Source organism: Mauremys reevesii, linkage group 9 (genome assembly GCF_016161935.1).
Source record: "Mauremys reevesii isolate NIE-2019 linkage group 9, ASM1616193v1, whole genome shotgun sequence".
NCBI lineage: Eukaryota > Metazoa > Chordata > Testudines > Geoemydidae > Mauremys > Mauremys reevesii.
The window spans coordinates 67689412-67703769 of NC_052631.1; the positions used below are offsets into that span (position 1 = coordinate 67689412).

At 38.9% G+C, this 14358-nt stretch overlaps 1 protein-coding gene across 10 annotated transcripts in view; it reads right to left on the reverse strand.

The window, feature by feature from the left end:
* Window positions 1–14358, reverse strand: part of DIAPH2 (diaphanous related formin 2) — an 827558-nt gene that overhangs the window by 194607 nt on the left and 618593 nt on the right. The window contains exon 26 of one of the 10 annotated variants that reach the window (XM_039487839.1): window positions 2008–2101. The exons of 8 other annotated variants lie outside the window; for them this stretch is intronic. In XM_039487839.1, coding sequence (XP_039343773.1) covers window positions 2096–2101 — 6 coding nt within the window. In that variant the 3' untranslated portion in view covers window positions 2008–2095. Of the gene's footprint in view, window positions 1–2007; window positions 2102–3819; window positions 3850–14358 lie in introns of those variants that run through there. One more of the 10 variants, XM_039487838.1, reaches the window with a different exon arrangement.

A 14358-nucleotide genomic window follows, 5' to 3' on the forward strand; every position in this document is an offset into this window, starting at 1 on the left:
AATACCTCCATGTACCATCATGACCTGTGGGGAACAGTTGACTAGATTACTAGGCAGGATTGCTGTCAGTTGTATTTGACTAGTTGCAGTCATATGGTTGACAGCCTTCCAGATTTAAAGTAGTCCCTTGACTGATGGCCCTTATGACTAACTATACAGTGTATTTTCTACTGTTATAATCATCACATAACAGTACCAAAATAACACCACCTTTCAAGCACAAAGCTAATCATGTAGCGGTAAAAACTATGAAAGAGAAACAATTAGACATTTTAATGGCAACTTGGTATGTGGAGGAGGACAAGTGATTCAAAAATAAAGTTGTAAATCAGGAGAAGAGAAAAACAAAGAAACAAACAAGGCAGGCTTGTTAGGCTAAGTGCCCTTTCCAGAGCACCATGTCCTTCTGTCCGAGAGCATAGAAAACATTTTGATAGTAATCAATATCTGTAGCAGCTCACAAAGCAACTGAGAAAGGTCACCCACTGCATCATCCCACATCGCCTCCCTTATAACTTCCTTTCTTCCTGATGCTCAGGGATAATGCAATAATAACTTATTTATAGGGAACATTTTGCTGAAAAATCGTATGTGAAGATGAACTGCAAGACTCAAGGGAATTTTCTCTTATTTTCCACTCACTGATACACTTTGATCACGACAATGAAAGTTAGTTTTTGGCCTAACATTAACTGTTTTGGATTTTAAAAAACTCTGTAATATCTTGTCAAGTATCGGCATAACTTCTGAAAACCTAGAACAAATCCGACTAGGAAAAGAAATCATTTTTTGGAAACACTTCATTTTTAGATGAGACAAAAAAAGCAACATCTCTAAAATGTTGTTAAAGATTAATTTATCCATTTAGGCCCTTTTTTAATTCGCTGTGGAAGCTTATGTCTTATTAAAACTAATTGAAGCATGTGTCTTATTTAAACTAGATTTATTCTAAGTTCCTATCATTAAATATTATTTTTCTGTTCTCTGTAATATATGTTTAACTTTTGATGAAGATAACAATTAGAGAAGAAAAAATATGTATAGCTACTTCTGACCCAAAGAAACCATAATTTGCTTAAAATAGAAAACAAGGGTTGGTGGCTATTTTTCACTCAGAAACTAACAATCTAATTATTCTTTTTTAAGTACTCATTGAAACCATTCACTTTACACTTCTCTGAAGAAAACAACATGAGTTAGCCAGTGAGACTAAATATCCTGGTAACATTAAAGTAACTTGACTTTAGTTGCATTATTGTTGTGTAAATTATGTTGAAGTCAATCCCTGAATATTTATATGGAATGTTCACAGGGGGCATTTAGAACATATTTTTTACGTCATTTAATTTTTATTTTTCTTTTCACTCCATCCTTAAGAACATCCTGGTGGGCTATTTGTTTAGCCAGCTTGAAAACTTACTAAATGATCCATGAAACCCTGGAATAGTGTAAAATTGGAAGGGAGTTATCAGTGTCTGTGAACCAGAGCACTGCAACACAAAACTGGCTATACCAACGATCAGTAGTCTATTTCTTTCAGTATCCTGTTTCTGACAGAGAAAGATATTGTAATGGAAAGGGAGAAAAAAAAACACTAGGTGGACAATTATGTAATAACTTAAACATTGGGAAGTTTCTTCCCAACTGTAACAGAGTGCTAGGTAGGAAGACATGAGTCAGTACTCTGTTCACAGCAGCTCCAATCAGGCATAGCAGATTGGAGTTTAGGAGGCAGACCTGTGCCTAATTTGTGGATGGGGTAGGGCAGAAAGGCTAATTAAGCCATTAGCGAGAGCACACAAATAGGCACAGGAAGGAAATGGAAAGGGGGAAAGCAGGCAGTAAGAGGGAGAGAGAGATTACAAGCAGGGGGGAGAGCAAAGGCTCTAGGTATGCTGTGAAGGCAGTCAGACTCAATAATAAACAAACTGCACAGGGTGTTGAACCAGCACAAGGGTCTCTGCGTGGTTTGCAGACCAAGACAGAAGTGGCATCGAAGAGGCCCTGTTACACCAACCGTATCGTTTATTGTTTGGCTTATGTCCTGGAACATGAGAGTTTATACTCTTTCCAGTAGATCTGTGCATAGTCTCATTTAGGGCTGTAAAGCAATTAAAAAAATTAATCACGATTAATCGCACTATTAAACAATAACAGAATACCATTTATTTAAATATTTTTGGATGTTTTCTACATTTTCAAATATATTGATTTCAATTACAACACAGAATACAAAATGTACAGTGCTCACTTTATTTTTATTTTTTAATACAAATATTTGCACGGTAAAAAACAAAAGAAATAGTATTTTCAATTCACCTAATACAGGTACTGTAGTGCAATCTCTTTATCATGAAAGTTGAACTTACAAATGTCAAATTATGTACAAAAAAATAACTGCATTCAAAAATAAAACAATGTAAAACTTTAGAGCCTACAAGTCCACTCAGTCCTACTTCAGCAAATCGCTCAGACAAACAAGTTTTGTTACATTTGCAGGAGATAATGCTGCCTGCTTCTTGTTTACAATGTCACCTGAAAGCGAGACCAGGCATTCACGTAGCACTGTCGTAACCAGAGTCTCAAAATAACGTGCCAGATGCACTATAGATTCATATGTCCCTTCATGCTTCAAGCACCATTGCAGAGGATATGCATCCATGCTGACGGGTTCTGCTCGGTAATGATCCAAAGTAACGTGGAACGATGCATGTTCATTTTCATCATCTGAGTCAGATGCCACCAGCAGAAGTGGTGATTCAGATTCTGTAGTTTCCACACCTGAGTGTTGTTCTTTTAAGATTGCTGAAAGCATGCTCCACACCTCATCCCTCTCAGATTTTGGATGGAACTTCAGATTCTTAAACTTTGGGTCAAGTGCTGTAGCTATTTTTAGAAATCTCACACTTTGCAAATCTTTGCCAAATCTGCAGTGACAGTGTTCATAAATCAAACAACATCTGCTGGGTCATAATCCAAGACTCTTATAACATGAAATATATGGCAGATTGCGGGTAAAACAGAGAAGGAGACATACAATTCTCCCCTAAGGAGTTCAGTCAGAAATTGAATTAATGCACTATTTTTTTAACGAATATCATCAGCATGGAAACATGTCCTCCGAAATGGTAACTGAAGCAGGAAGGGGCATACGAATCTTTAGTGCATCTGGCACGTAAATATCTTGTGATGCTAGCTACAATGGTGCCATGGGAATGCCTGTTCTCACTTTCAGGTAACATTGTAAATAAGAAGCAGGCAGCAGTATCTCCTGTAAACGTAAACAAACTTGTTTGTCTTAGCGATTGGCTGAAAAGGAGGAGGACTGAGTGGACTTGTAGGCTCTAAAGTTTTACATTGTTTTGTTTTTGAGTGCAGTTATGAAACAAAACAAAAATCTACATTTTCATGCTAGAGATTACACTACAGTACTTGTATGAGGTGAAATGAAAAATACTATTTCTTTTGTTTATTGTTTTTACTGTGCAAATAGTTGTAATAAAAATAATATAAAGTGAACACTGTACACTTTGTATTCTGTGTTGTAATAGAAATCAATATATTTGAAAATCAAAACATAAAAACATTTAATAAATTTCAGTTGGTATTTAACAGTGCAATTAATTTTTTTAATTGCAGTTAATTTTTTTGAGTTAATCTCATGAGCTAACTGTGATTCATCGACAACCCTAGTCTCATTAGGTACATAAATGTAGAATTCTTTTTTGAACACTGTTGAATTCTTGCCCTCAGTTATGGCTTGTGGCAGTTCCACAAATTAATTATATATCATTGTACCTTTAATCAGTTAAAAAATGTTGTCTTCCAGTTTCATCAAATGTCCTCTTGCTGTTGAGAAAAGTATGATGAGTGGAAAGTGAAAGCTAACACAGATTTGTAAAAAGTAACCCAACAACAACATAAAACAGGAAATGCTAATTCTTTTTCACAATGTTCTGTCTTAAGGATAATGAAATTATTACACTGTGAACATATAATGCATGTCCTAGACACTCCTTCAATATCTGAAAAAAGTTTTAATTCCCAAACAAGATTCTATATGCCACTAAAATCTACAAGGTTATACTACAATGGATATTCTAGTGAAGAAAATCTCAAGGAGACTGAAAGAATTTATTGGCGCGGTGAAGTACCTGAACTGGTGAGTTGATGTAGTAAGCAAAAAAAGTGTATATTTACTATACAAATCCCACATTACTTTTTTTACAGCACAATTCATAGTTCATTCAGCATATCTTATGAATGGACCATATTCATTTTAAAAAACAGGGTTAAAAGATAAGACAAGCCTGAGAAACTAAGTAGAGAAAAGACCACAAGTTTGGATAATGGAATCTTACCAACTATTTACATCTATTATTAGACTAATCTACAGATTATACCAATATTTTTGGAGATTGTTATGAAGCTATTTAATTAATTAGTTATATATTTAAAAAATACAGGAGAAATTCTTAGGACATCTTCTGTTCTCTATTTGCAATATGGCTTTCATCTGGACTCCTTGTCTAGTGCTATTTTAGATAAGAGTGGTATAGCATTAAACAGAACTTCAGCTCTAACCTGTTCAGGTTCCCACTGGCTTGCACAGGCTAACAGTGAACACCATATATCGGATATGGAAAAAATTACTCTCTGTCATGACCTGGCACAGTTGGAATGAGAAAATTACCCACACTGTGCAGTAACATAGGTTCTTCGAGATGTGTGTCCCGGTGGGAGCTCCACTTTAGTTGTTTGTGTGCCCCTGTGCTCATAATCAAAGATTTGTGGTAGCAGTGCCCAGCTGGGTCGCACATGTGCAGTCCCTGTCTTATGCCGCTTCAGGCAGTTAATTGGCGCTGTGCGACAAACCCCACCTCTGTTCCTTCTCTATTGGAGAAACTAAGCGATAAACTCCGAAGTAGAAGGAAGGAGGGAGGGTAGTGGAGCACCCACAGAGGGACACATCTCGAAGAACCCCAGTTACTGCACAAGGTGAGTAACTTTATCTTCTTCGAGTGCTGTCCTTGTGGGTGCTCCACTTTAGGTGACTTCAGAAAAGTGCTCTCCGGTGGAAGGAGGGGGCTTTGGAGTTGAAGCTGTGGCAGAAGACAGTGAGTCCAAAAGAAGCATCAGATGTTGCCTGTTGCTCTAATGCATAATGCTGTGTAAAGATATGGGCTGAGGCCCAGGTTGCAGCCTTAAAGATGTCTGTGATGGGTACGTTGTTAAGGAAAGCAACGCAGGTTGATAAGGCTCTGGTGGAATGTGTGCGAATCCCCATAGGAGGTTGTCGGTCACATTGATGGCAGCATTGTTTTATGCAAGCAGATATCCACTTGGAGAGCCTATGTTTGGATACACCCTTTGGAGTGTTCAGTGATGGGAACAAATGGTTTGGTTAATTTACGAAATGGTCTTGTTCTGTCTATGTAAAAGGTCATTGCCCGACATACATCGAGAGTACCAAGTGTGGACTGCCTTCTATCCTTATGAGGCTTGGGATAGAATGTTGGTAGGTGAATAGGTTGGTTCAGATGGAAGGCTGAGACGACTTTTGGTAAAAACTTGGCGTGCAGTCTCAGGGATACATCTTCCGAGCAGGTCATCTCAGATCCCTTGAGCCATGGAGGAGCCATGCTCTCTGGCGGAATCTTTGAGGATCCGGATGCAGGACATGACCTGCATTCTGGGATGGCAGATGAGGCAGAAGCTGGAGCATGTATGGTGGACTCATTGCTAGCTGGAGAAGGTAAGGATACTAGATTTGTCAAGACCACATAGGAGCTATTAGGATTACTGTGGCTGTCCTGTCTGATCTTGTGAATCACTTGAGCGAGGAGGAGGGTAGGAGGGAAGGCATATAAGAGAGGAGCATTCCACTTGATGAGAAAGGCGTTGTCTAGAAAATGTGTACTGAGACCTGTCCTGGAGCAAAACCTGAGGCATTTGGTATTTCACATGGTTTCAGAGGACTATTGTTGGGAACCCCCACTCTTGAAGCACGTGGTTGTTGAGCTCTCACTCATGATCCTGAGAAAAGTGCCTGCTATGGGTATCTGCCATGGTGGTCTGGCATCCAGGTAGGTATGATGCTGTGATGTGGATATTGTGCCTGATGCATCATTGCCAGAGTGTCATGACTTCCATGCAAAGGAAGCGTGACCATGCTCCCCTTTGTCTGTTTATGTAAAACATACAAGCCACGTTGTCTGTAAGGATATGAATGGCCTTGTCTTTCATGATTGGCAAGAAGAATAAATACTTTCTTTTGTTTATTTATTTATTTTTTTTAAACAAGGCAACGGGGACAGAGAAACTAATTCACTAACTATCCCAACTAAATAACGATAGTAAATAGGTTAGAAGAACTAACTAGCGAGGCACTGCTAAGTGCTCCGACTTGAAGCCAAAGGCAGTAGAGAAGGAACTGGGGTGGGGGGTGTTGGTCACACACTGCCAGTTAACCGCCTGAAGCAGCACAAGACGGGACCATGCATGCTACCACAAATCTCTGATTACAAGCACTGGGGCGCACAAACACCTAAAGTGGAGCACTCGCAGGGACAGCACTCGAAGAAGAACAGCTTTTTGTCTCCCTCAGTACATCTCTGCAGACCTCTTGACAGGTGGCTAGGGTTTTGGGTGGTGCGGACATTCACTGAACGTTCACTGATAGTTGGTAATGTCAGGAGGCTGCTAATAAAAAAATCTGGGCTTGAACTGAATAACTGGAGGGGACATATAGTGATGTGAACACCTCAAGGGACATGTCTTAGTAATGGGCACAGAAATGGGGCACTATCTTCAGAGCACCCATTTCTCTTCTCCAGCTGTGGCCCAAGGGGGATATCCCCACTGGTGTGTGTATGTGCCTGCGTGCACATGTGTGCACTGGGAAGAGGGGGGGATGACACAGCTGGGTCTGTAGGCACTAGGACCTACAATAGTATGCTGGATCATGAGGACTTATTTGCTGAGTGACAAGTTAATTTTCAGGTTTCAAATAGTTTAACAAAAATTATAGCCACATGTATTTAATCTGTATTCTTATTGAGATGCTTGAAGAGGGAAGAGCAGAGTGGCACAAGGCAAATAAACAGTTTATTACCCTCTTCTAATCTGAGAAGAGTCTGGGAAAAACTTTGATTTAAAGCAAAAAGAAAGAGGAGTACTTGTGACACCTTAGAGACTAATAAATTTATTTGAGCATAAGCTTTTGTGGGCTAAAATCCACTTCATCGGATGCATGCAGTGGAAAATACAGTAGGAAGATATATATACACAGAGAACATGAAAAAAATGGGTGTTGCCATACTAATGAGAGTAATCAGTTAAGGTGGGCTATTATCAGCAGTAAATTCTCAATTCACTGCCCTCCCGCCGCACTGCAGCAAAATCTACAAATAAATATATGTATTTTTGAGTGTTTATGAACAGATATAGCTATCCATATCTCTAAATAAACAGAGAACACTAGAGGGACATGTTATGCAATATATCTACAAACTGAAGTGCCTTGCAGATCCAGTAGTCTGGAGAACCCTTCTCCCTTTTCTGGGGGCACTAGTATCCATGAAGCAACTTCTTTTAACTCCCCATATGTGGTCTTGAGGAAAGAAAGGAAGAAACTGAAGAGAGGAGATAGCCAGAAACCTGAGCTGGGAGGAGCATATGAAGAAGCAGTTTGACACTGATGATGACATCAGAGTGCTGTGTACAGTTTAAGCCGGGGTTGTCTGACATGGATATCATCAGACTGCTTTGTACAGTTTTGACCCTGACTGTTATTATAACAACTTGAATAATGGAGAGGAGATGACACCAAGCTTGGAGAGGTTACAAGCACTTTGGAGGACAAGATTACAATTCAAAATGATCTTGATAAATTGAAGAATTGGTCAGAAATCAAGAAGATGAAATTCAATAAAGGCCGTTGCCAAACCACTGAATTTAGGAAGGACAAATCAAATGCATAACTACAAAATGGGGAATAACTGCCTAGGCAGCAGTCCGGCAGAAAAGGATCCAGGTATTATAATGGATCACAAATTGAATGCAAGTCAACAACATTATGCTGTTGCAAAAAGGAGCAAACGTCATTCTGAGGTGTATTAACAGGAGTGTCGCATGTAAGGGACGAGGACTAATTTTTTGCTCGATGTGGCACTAGTGAAGCCTCAGAGGTTGTACTGTGCCCAGTTTTAGACTCTTCACTTTAAGAAAGATGTGAATAACCTGGAAAGAACCCAAAGGAAACCAAGAACAACAACAACAAAATAAGTTTAGAAAGCATTACACATAAGGAAACGTTGAAAGAACTTGGTCTGTTTAGTCTACAGGAGAAAGCTGAAGGCGAATGGTAACAGACTTCAAATTTGTAAAATGTTGTTATAAAGAGGATGGTGATCAATTGTTTTCCATGCCCACTGAGGGTAGGACAAGAAGAAATCAGCTAGGTTTGTAGCCAGGGAGATTTAGGGTAGATATTAGGAAAAAAATCTACCTATAAAAACAGTTAAGAATTAAAACAGGATATCAAATGAGTGGTGAAATCCCCGTCATTACAGGTTTTTAAGAAAAGGTTAGACAGATGCCGGTCAGAGATGGTTTAGGTATTCTTAATCCTGCCTCAGCCTGGGGGATGGACTAGATGACCTTGAGGCCCCTTCCAGCCATGTATTTCTGTGATTCTCTCTCCTGTGCAGATCGGCTGTTTACTCTAACCCTCTTTCATCCAGGCTCTTACCCTCAAGCCTTGCTCCACCTCTCCTCCATGCTCATGTCCTTGCCTTCTCTCACTTGCCCTGTCCTCTCTCCCTTTTACGACCCCTCTCTTTTTCTTTCTCTTTCCATTCAGCTAATTCTCTTCCAATACAATCCTACCAAAGGATTTAAACAACAAGCTCTCCAAGCCCCACATCCCAAAAAAATCATGAAACATGATGTTAATTAACTATCACTGTTCATTCTGTTTCTGTTACATCCTTTCCTCCCTAATCTTCATCTCGCTTCTCTCTTTAGACTTAGGGCTTGTCTACATAGACATACACAGTTTGAAACAAATCGGGGTGTAAATCTACCCTGCCTTAGCATGCTACACACTAACTGTCAATCTGGACTCTGCTGCCACACACTAACAATTCATAGACTCAGACTTTAAGGTCAGAAGGGATTATCATAATCATCTAGTCTGACCTTCTTCACATTGCAGGCCACAGAACCTCACCCACTCACGCTTGTTCTGGATCCGTCACTTCTGGTTGAGTTACTGAAGTCCTCAAATCCTGATTTAAAGATTTCAAGTTACACAAAATCCACCATTTACACTAGTTTAAACCTTCAAGTGACCTGTGACCCATGCTGAAGTTCCTTAGTACACTTCAATCTACTCCCATTTCAAAGCAGGGTACACTTAGGAAAGCAAAGCAACAGCATCCAGATGGAAACTTTATCCCAATTTGCTGCGGACTAAATGTCTTTGTAGACAAGCCTTAAAGAACCAGATTTTTACATAGAATTATGCACCTAACTCCCATTAGGTGCCTAATTCCCTTAAAAAATAGTGCTCACTGGGGCAGGGATTGTCTATTATTCCATGTTTGTGCGGTGTGTAGCACAAAATGTCCTGTTCTTGGTTGGCCTGTAGGTATTGCTAGTTTTTATTTATTATTTGTATTAAAGGAAAATCCATAAAGCCTGACTTTAGCATTCCAATACAATACTGTTGGTTTACACTGGACACTTAATTAAATTATGTAACAGGTGAGGTTTACATTTATGGTTAATTGTTAAGGCCAAATACAGCCTTAGAAATACTCACAAAGATTTGTGTGCACACATTTGAGGGCAGAATCATGTTTGAAGGGAACATAGTGCATATAGAGCAAGTATAAAATGACTGCCAATGTAAGTGATTGAAATAGTCTGCACAGTTTTTATTTTACCACTTTTTGTATTGAAGGAGAAACATTTGCAAATGTGTGAATTATACACATGTATATAATGTCAATCATAGAATTATAGTGAAATTGGGATAAATAAATAAATGTGGTTGTCAAGTGATTAAAAAAAATTAACCGCACTGTTAAAGAATAATAGAATACCATTTAAATATTTCTGGATGTTTTCTACATTTTCAAATATATTTATTTCAATTACATCACAGAATACAAAGTGTACATTGCTCACTTTATATTTATGTTTGATTACAAGTCTTTGCACTGTAAAAAAAATAAAATAAATCATATTTTTCAATTCACCTAATACAAGTACTGTAGTGCAATCTCTTTATCATGAAAGTTGAACTTACAAATGTAGAATTATGTACAAAAATCTGCATTAAAAAATAAAGCAGTGTAAAATTTTAGATCCTGCAAATCCACTCAGTCCCATTTCTTGTTCAGCCAATCGCACAGAGAAACAAGTTTGTTTACATTTGCAGGAGATAATGCTGCCTGCTTCTTGTTTGCAATGTCACCTGAAAGTGAGAACAGGCATTCCCATGGCACCGTTGTAGCTAGCATCACAAGATATTTACATGCCAGATGCACTAAAGATTCGTATGTCCCTTCATGCTTCAACCACCATTCCAGGGGACATGCGTCCATGCTGATGATGAGTTCTGTTCGATAACAATCCAAAGCACTGCAGAGCGATGCATGTTCATTTTCTTTGTCTGAATAAGATGCCAAGCAGAAGGTTGATTTATTTTTTGGGGTTCTGTAGATTCTGCAATGGAGTGTTGCTTTTTTAAGATTTCTGAAAGCATGTTGCACACCTCATCCCTCTCAGATTTTGGACGGCACTTCAGATTCTTAAACCTTGGGCTGAGTGCTGTAGCTATCTTCAGAAATCTCATATTGGTACCTGTAGCAGGGTGGTTACCCTGCTCCTGCCCTGACGGGCTTAAAACAGCCCTGGGGGAAGGTTGTGGCTGGGAGCTGCTAAACTGGGCTGATTGGGAAGTGGCTGCAGCTGGGCCATGCCCCAATCAGGCCACAGCTGGCCTGTATAAAGAGGCTGGGAGCCAGGGGCAGACAGGAGTTGCTCTCTGTTTGTAGAGGGAGATGGGCCTGATTGCAGGGAGCTAGACACAGGGTACCTGAGTGAAGCAGGGCTGGGGAAAGGCAGAGGAGCTGAGGAGCTCCAGCCTGGAAAGCCCCAGGCTGCGACCTAGCACAAGGCCAACAGGTACTGGGGGTTGCAGAGGGCAGCCCAGGGGTAGGCCAAGGCAGCAGGTCCAAACCCAACCTTGCCAGTGATGAGTAGGCTGATACTGCAGCCTGCCCCAGGGCGTGGGGCTAGACGATGACTGGCAGTAGCCTTATACTGAGGTGAGGTGAGAACAGTGGGTGGGAGAAGGGAGACCCTAAGACTGAGGGGTTCCTGTCAGCGGGCAGCACCCAGGGAAAGGGGCACCGGGGTCCTGGGAAGGACACGGGGCCAGAGGACAGGTGGATCACCAGCCTGCAGAGGGCACTCCAGAGCTGGAACGAGCTAATTCCCAGAAGTCAGCAGCAGGAGGCGCCGCAGGGTGAGTCCGCACATCTACAGTACCTTCTTTGCATTTTGTGAAATCTGCAGTGAAAGTGTTCTTGAAATGAACAAAATGTGCTGGGTCATCATCAGACTTCTATAACATGAAATAGATGGCAAAATGGGGGTAAAACAGAGTAGGAGACATACAATTCTCCCCCAAGGAGTTCAGTCACAAATTTAATTAACACCTTTTTAATAAAAATGGCATCAGCATGGAAGCATGTCCTCTGGAATGGTGGCTGAAGCATGAAAGGGGCATACAAATATTTAGCATATCTGGCACATAAATATCTTGCAATGCTGGCTACAAAAGTGCCATGCGAATACCTGTTCTCACTTTCTGGTGACACTGTAAATAAGAAGAGAGCAGCATTATCTCCTGTAAATGTACACAAACTTGTTTGTCTTAGCAACTGGCTGAACAAGAAGTAGGACTGAATGGATTTGTAGGCTCTGAAGTTTGACATAGTTTTGTTTTTGAGTGTTTGAGCTATGTAACAAAAAAATCTACATTTTTAAGTTGCACTTTCAAGACAAAGATTACACTATATTACTTGTATGAGGTGATTTGAAAAATACTATTTCTTATCATTTTTACAGTACAGATATTTGTAATAAAAATAATATGCACTTTGATTTGAATTACAACACAGAATACATATTTCCTATGTGGGTAAAACTACAAAATATCCAAGATGCTGTTGTAAAGTAAACTAAATCCTGCATTTAGAATCAATGGGAGTTTTGGGTGAGCAGAGAATGGAGGATGTGGCATTAAGGGTGAAATTCAGCCTGGAATCAAGTCAATGGTAGTTTTGTCATTAACTGGAATGAAACAAAGACTTATTTTCAGTTGATATTTTTATCTCTTTGCTCTTCATTATTCCCTTTTAAAATGACTTCCACACAGAAATGATCACCCATTATGGCTTTCTAAAAAAAAAAAAAAAAAAAAAAAAGGTCTTTCCCTCATTTTACACCTTTGTTATGAGTTATGTAGTCTCTCTCCTTCCTTAGATATAAATTTAACTTTTTTTTGCTTGTTTACAGTAGTTATAATATAATACACATATTATATTTTAATTATTCATTAATAAATACAACATTATTAGTAATGGTGTTAAGTTAATGTACACTGGCAAAACAGGAAAAGAAAAAGTGTACTGGATAAAATTAATAACTGAACATAAGTTTTGCAGTCATTTCTTTTTATAAAATGCCACACTACTCTGAAAAAGGGATGTGTAAAAATGCACCTTTACACTAAATAGATCTGCTGCCTGCACATGGGTACATTCACAGACAGATCTGCTGATTTCAGGAGCAAAAGTGCCTTTTATTACTGCTTCTTACCATATTAGCATTTTACAGCCAGTTTTGTCAAGATGGAGTGAGCTGGAGGACTCTATTCCATTTATTACCAACATAATCAAATCAGTTATATCCATGCAAAACAACTGAAGAAAATGTGTTTCCCACAGGTGTCACGGGAGGAGGCAGGAGGATTCATAATTTGAAAAGTGAGATAGCATGAATATAACTGAAGGACAAGTCTGAGGCCTGCTGAGTCTTTATTACTGGAAATGATGACTGAGAAGGAAAGACCCCAGCTCAACTCTATGATCACGGGTGGAGTTTATAGGGGCTGTATTTGAGAGATCTTTTTTCTTGCAAAATGAACACCTTTGATATGTATATCAGTGAGAAAAACATGGAACTCCAAAATAAGATTCTTACAGAATTACTATTCAGAGAAGAACCACAATTTAGACATGAATTAAGGACATTTTCAGCTCCTCCTGGATTAGTGAAGCTATATAATAGGTTTTTTTTCTATTTTCAGTTCAGTGGGAAAGGTCACATTTTTTTACATTTTTATTCTTGGCAGAGTTTAGAACAGCTTATTTTAGTTCTTTCTTCTCCCAACTGAAAATACAAATATCACACTTTTCTTTTTCCCACTAGAGTCCCCTTGAAAGCCACATGCTTTTGTAAAACTAATGTATTTTCCAGAAATTCACTGCTAAGCACTGAAGAGTAAAAAGACATTTTATGTCTAAATATCCAGTAAGTCTGAAGGAAGATTAAGTAGTAGGGTTTAAACAAAATAAAAACGGGATTTCCCACTGTAATGTGACTTCTAGGAAATGCAAGAGCAAATATACAGTGAAGTCCTATATAGTTTCATGGGAGTTACATACACACATCTGAGGACAGATTTTGGCCATAATGCTTAATCTTGTTAATCTGAATACAATCTCCGGATCAGATACTTCCTCTAGCTACTGTATTATTTGGGGAGAATTACTTATTTCAGGTGCCCAACTTTAAGATGCCACATTTCAAAATTTTATCATGGGATTTCAGGAAAAATAGATGCATGGATATATCTCATTATACTTGCTGTTGTTCGTGACCAATCTTTATACTGATTTACTAGCAGTAACTTCCTATTATAACAGCATTGCATAAATGACTTAGGAAAATGAACAATTTTAACTGTATTACAAATAATTAAATTGTGCTGTAGTTAAAGTTTTAAAAAAATTAAGTTTATGTACTAAAGTTATGCTTTAAGAGCAGTTTGCATCCACTATACTGAAAATCCTGATAGTTAATGAATTAAAGCTTGTTTCTGGCAATATGGGTCTATATGGACCTGCATTCTACAGCTGTGTGGTAAATGGCTAAGTAGTATTGATAAGTCAAGGCAATTTGACTATTCCCTGGAGACACAGTGTGATGTTCTGGCCATCTCTTTTCCCTACTGGATTCCCTACGTACATGTTATTTTGAAAATAAAATAAATAAATA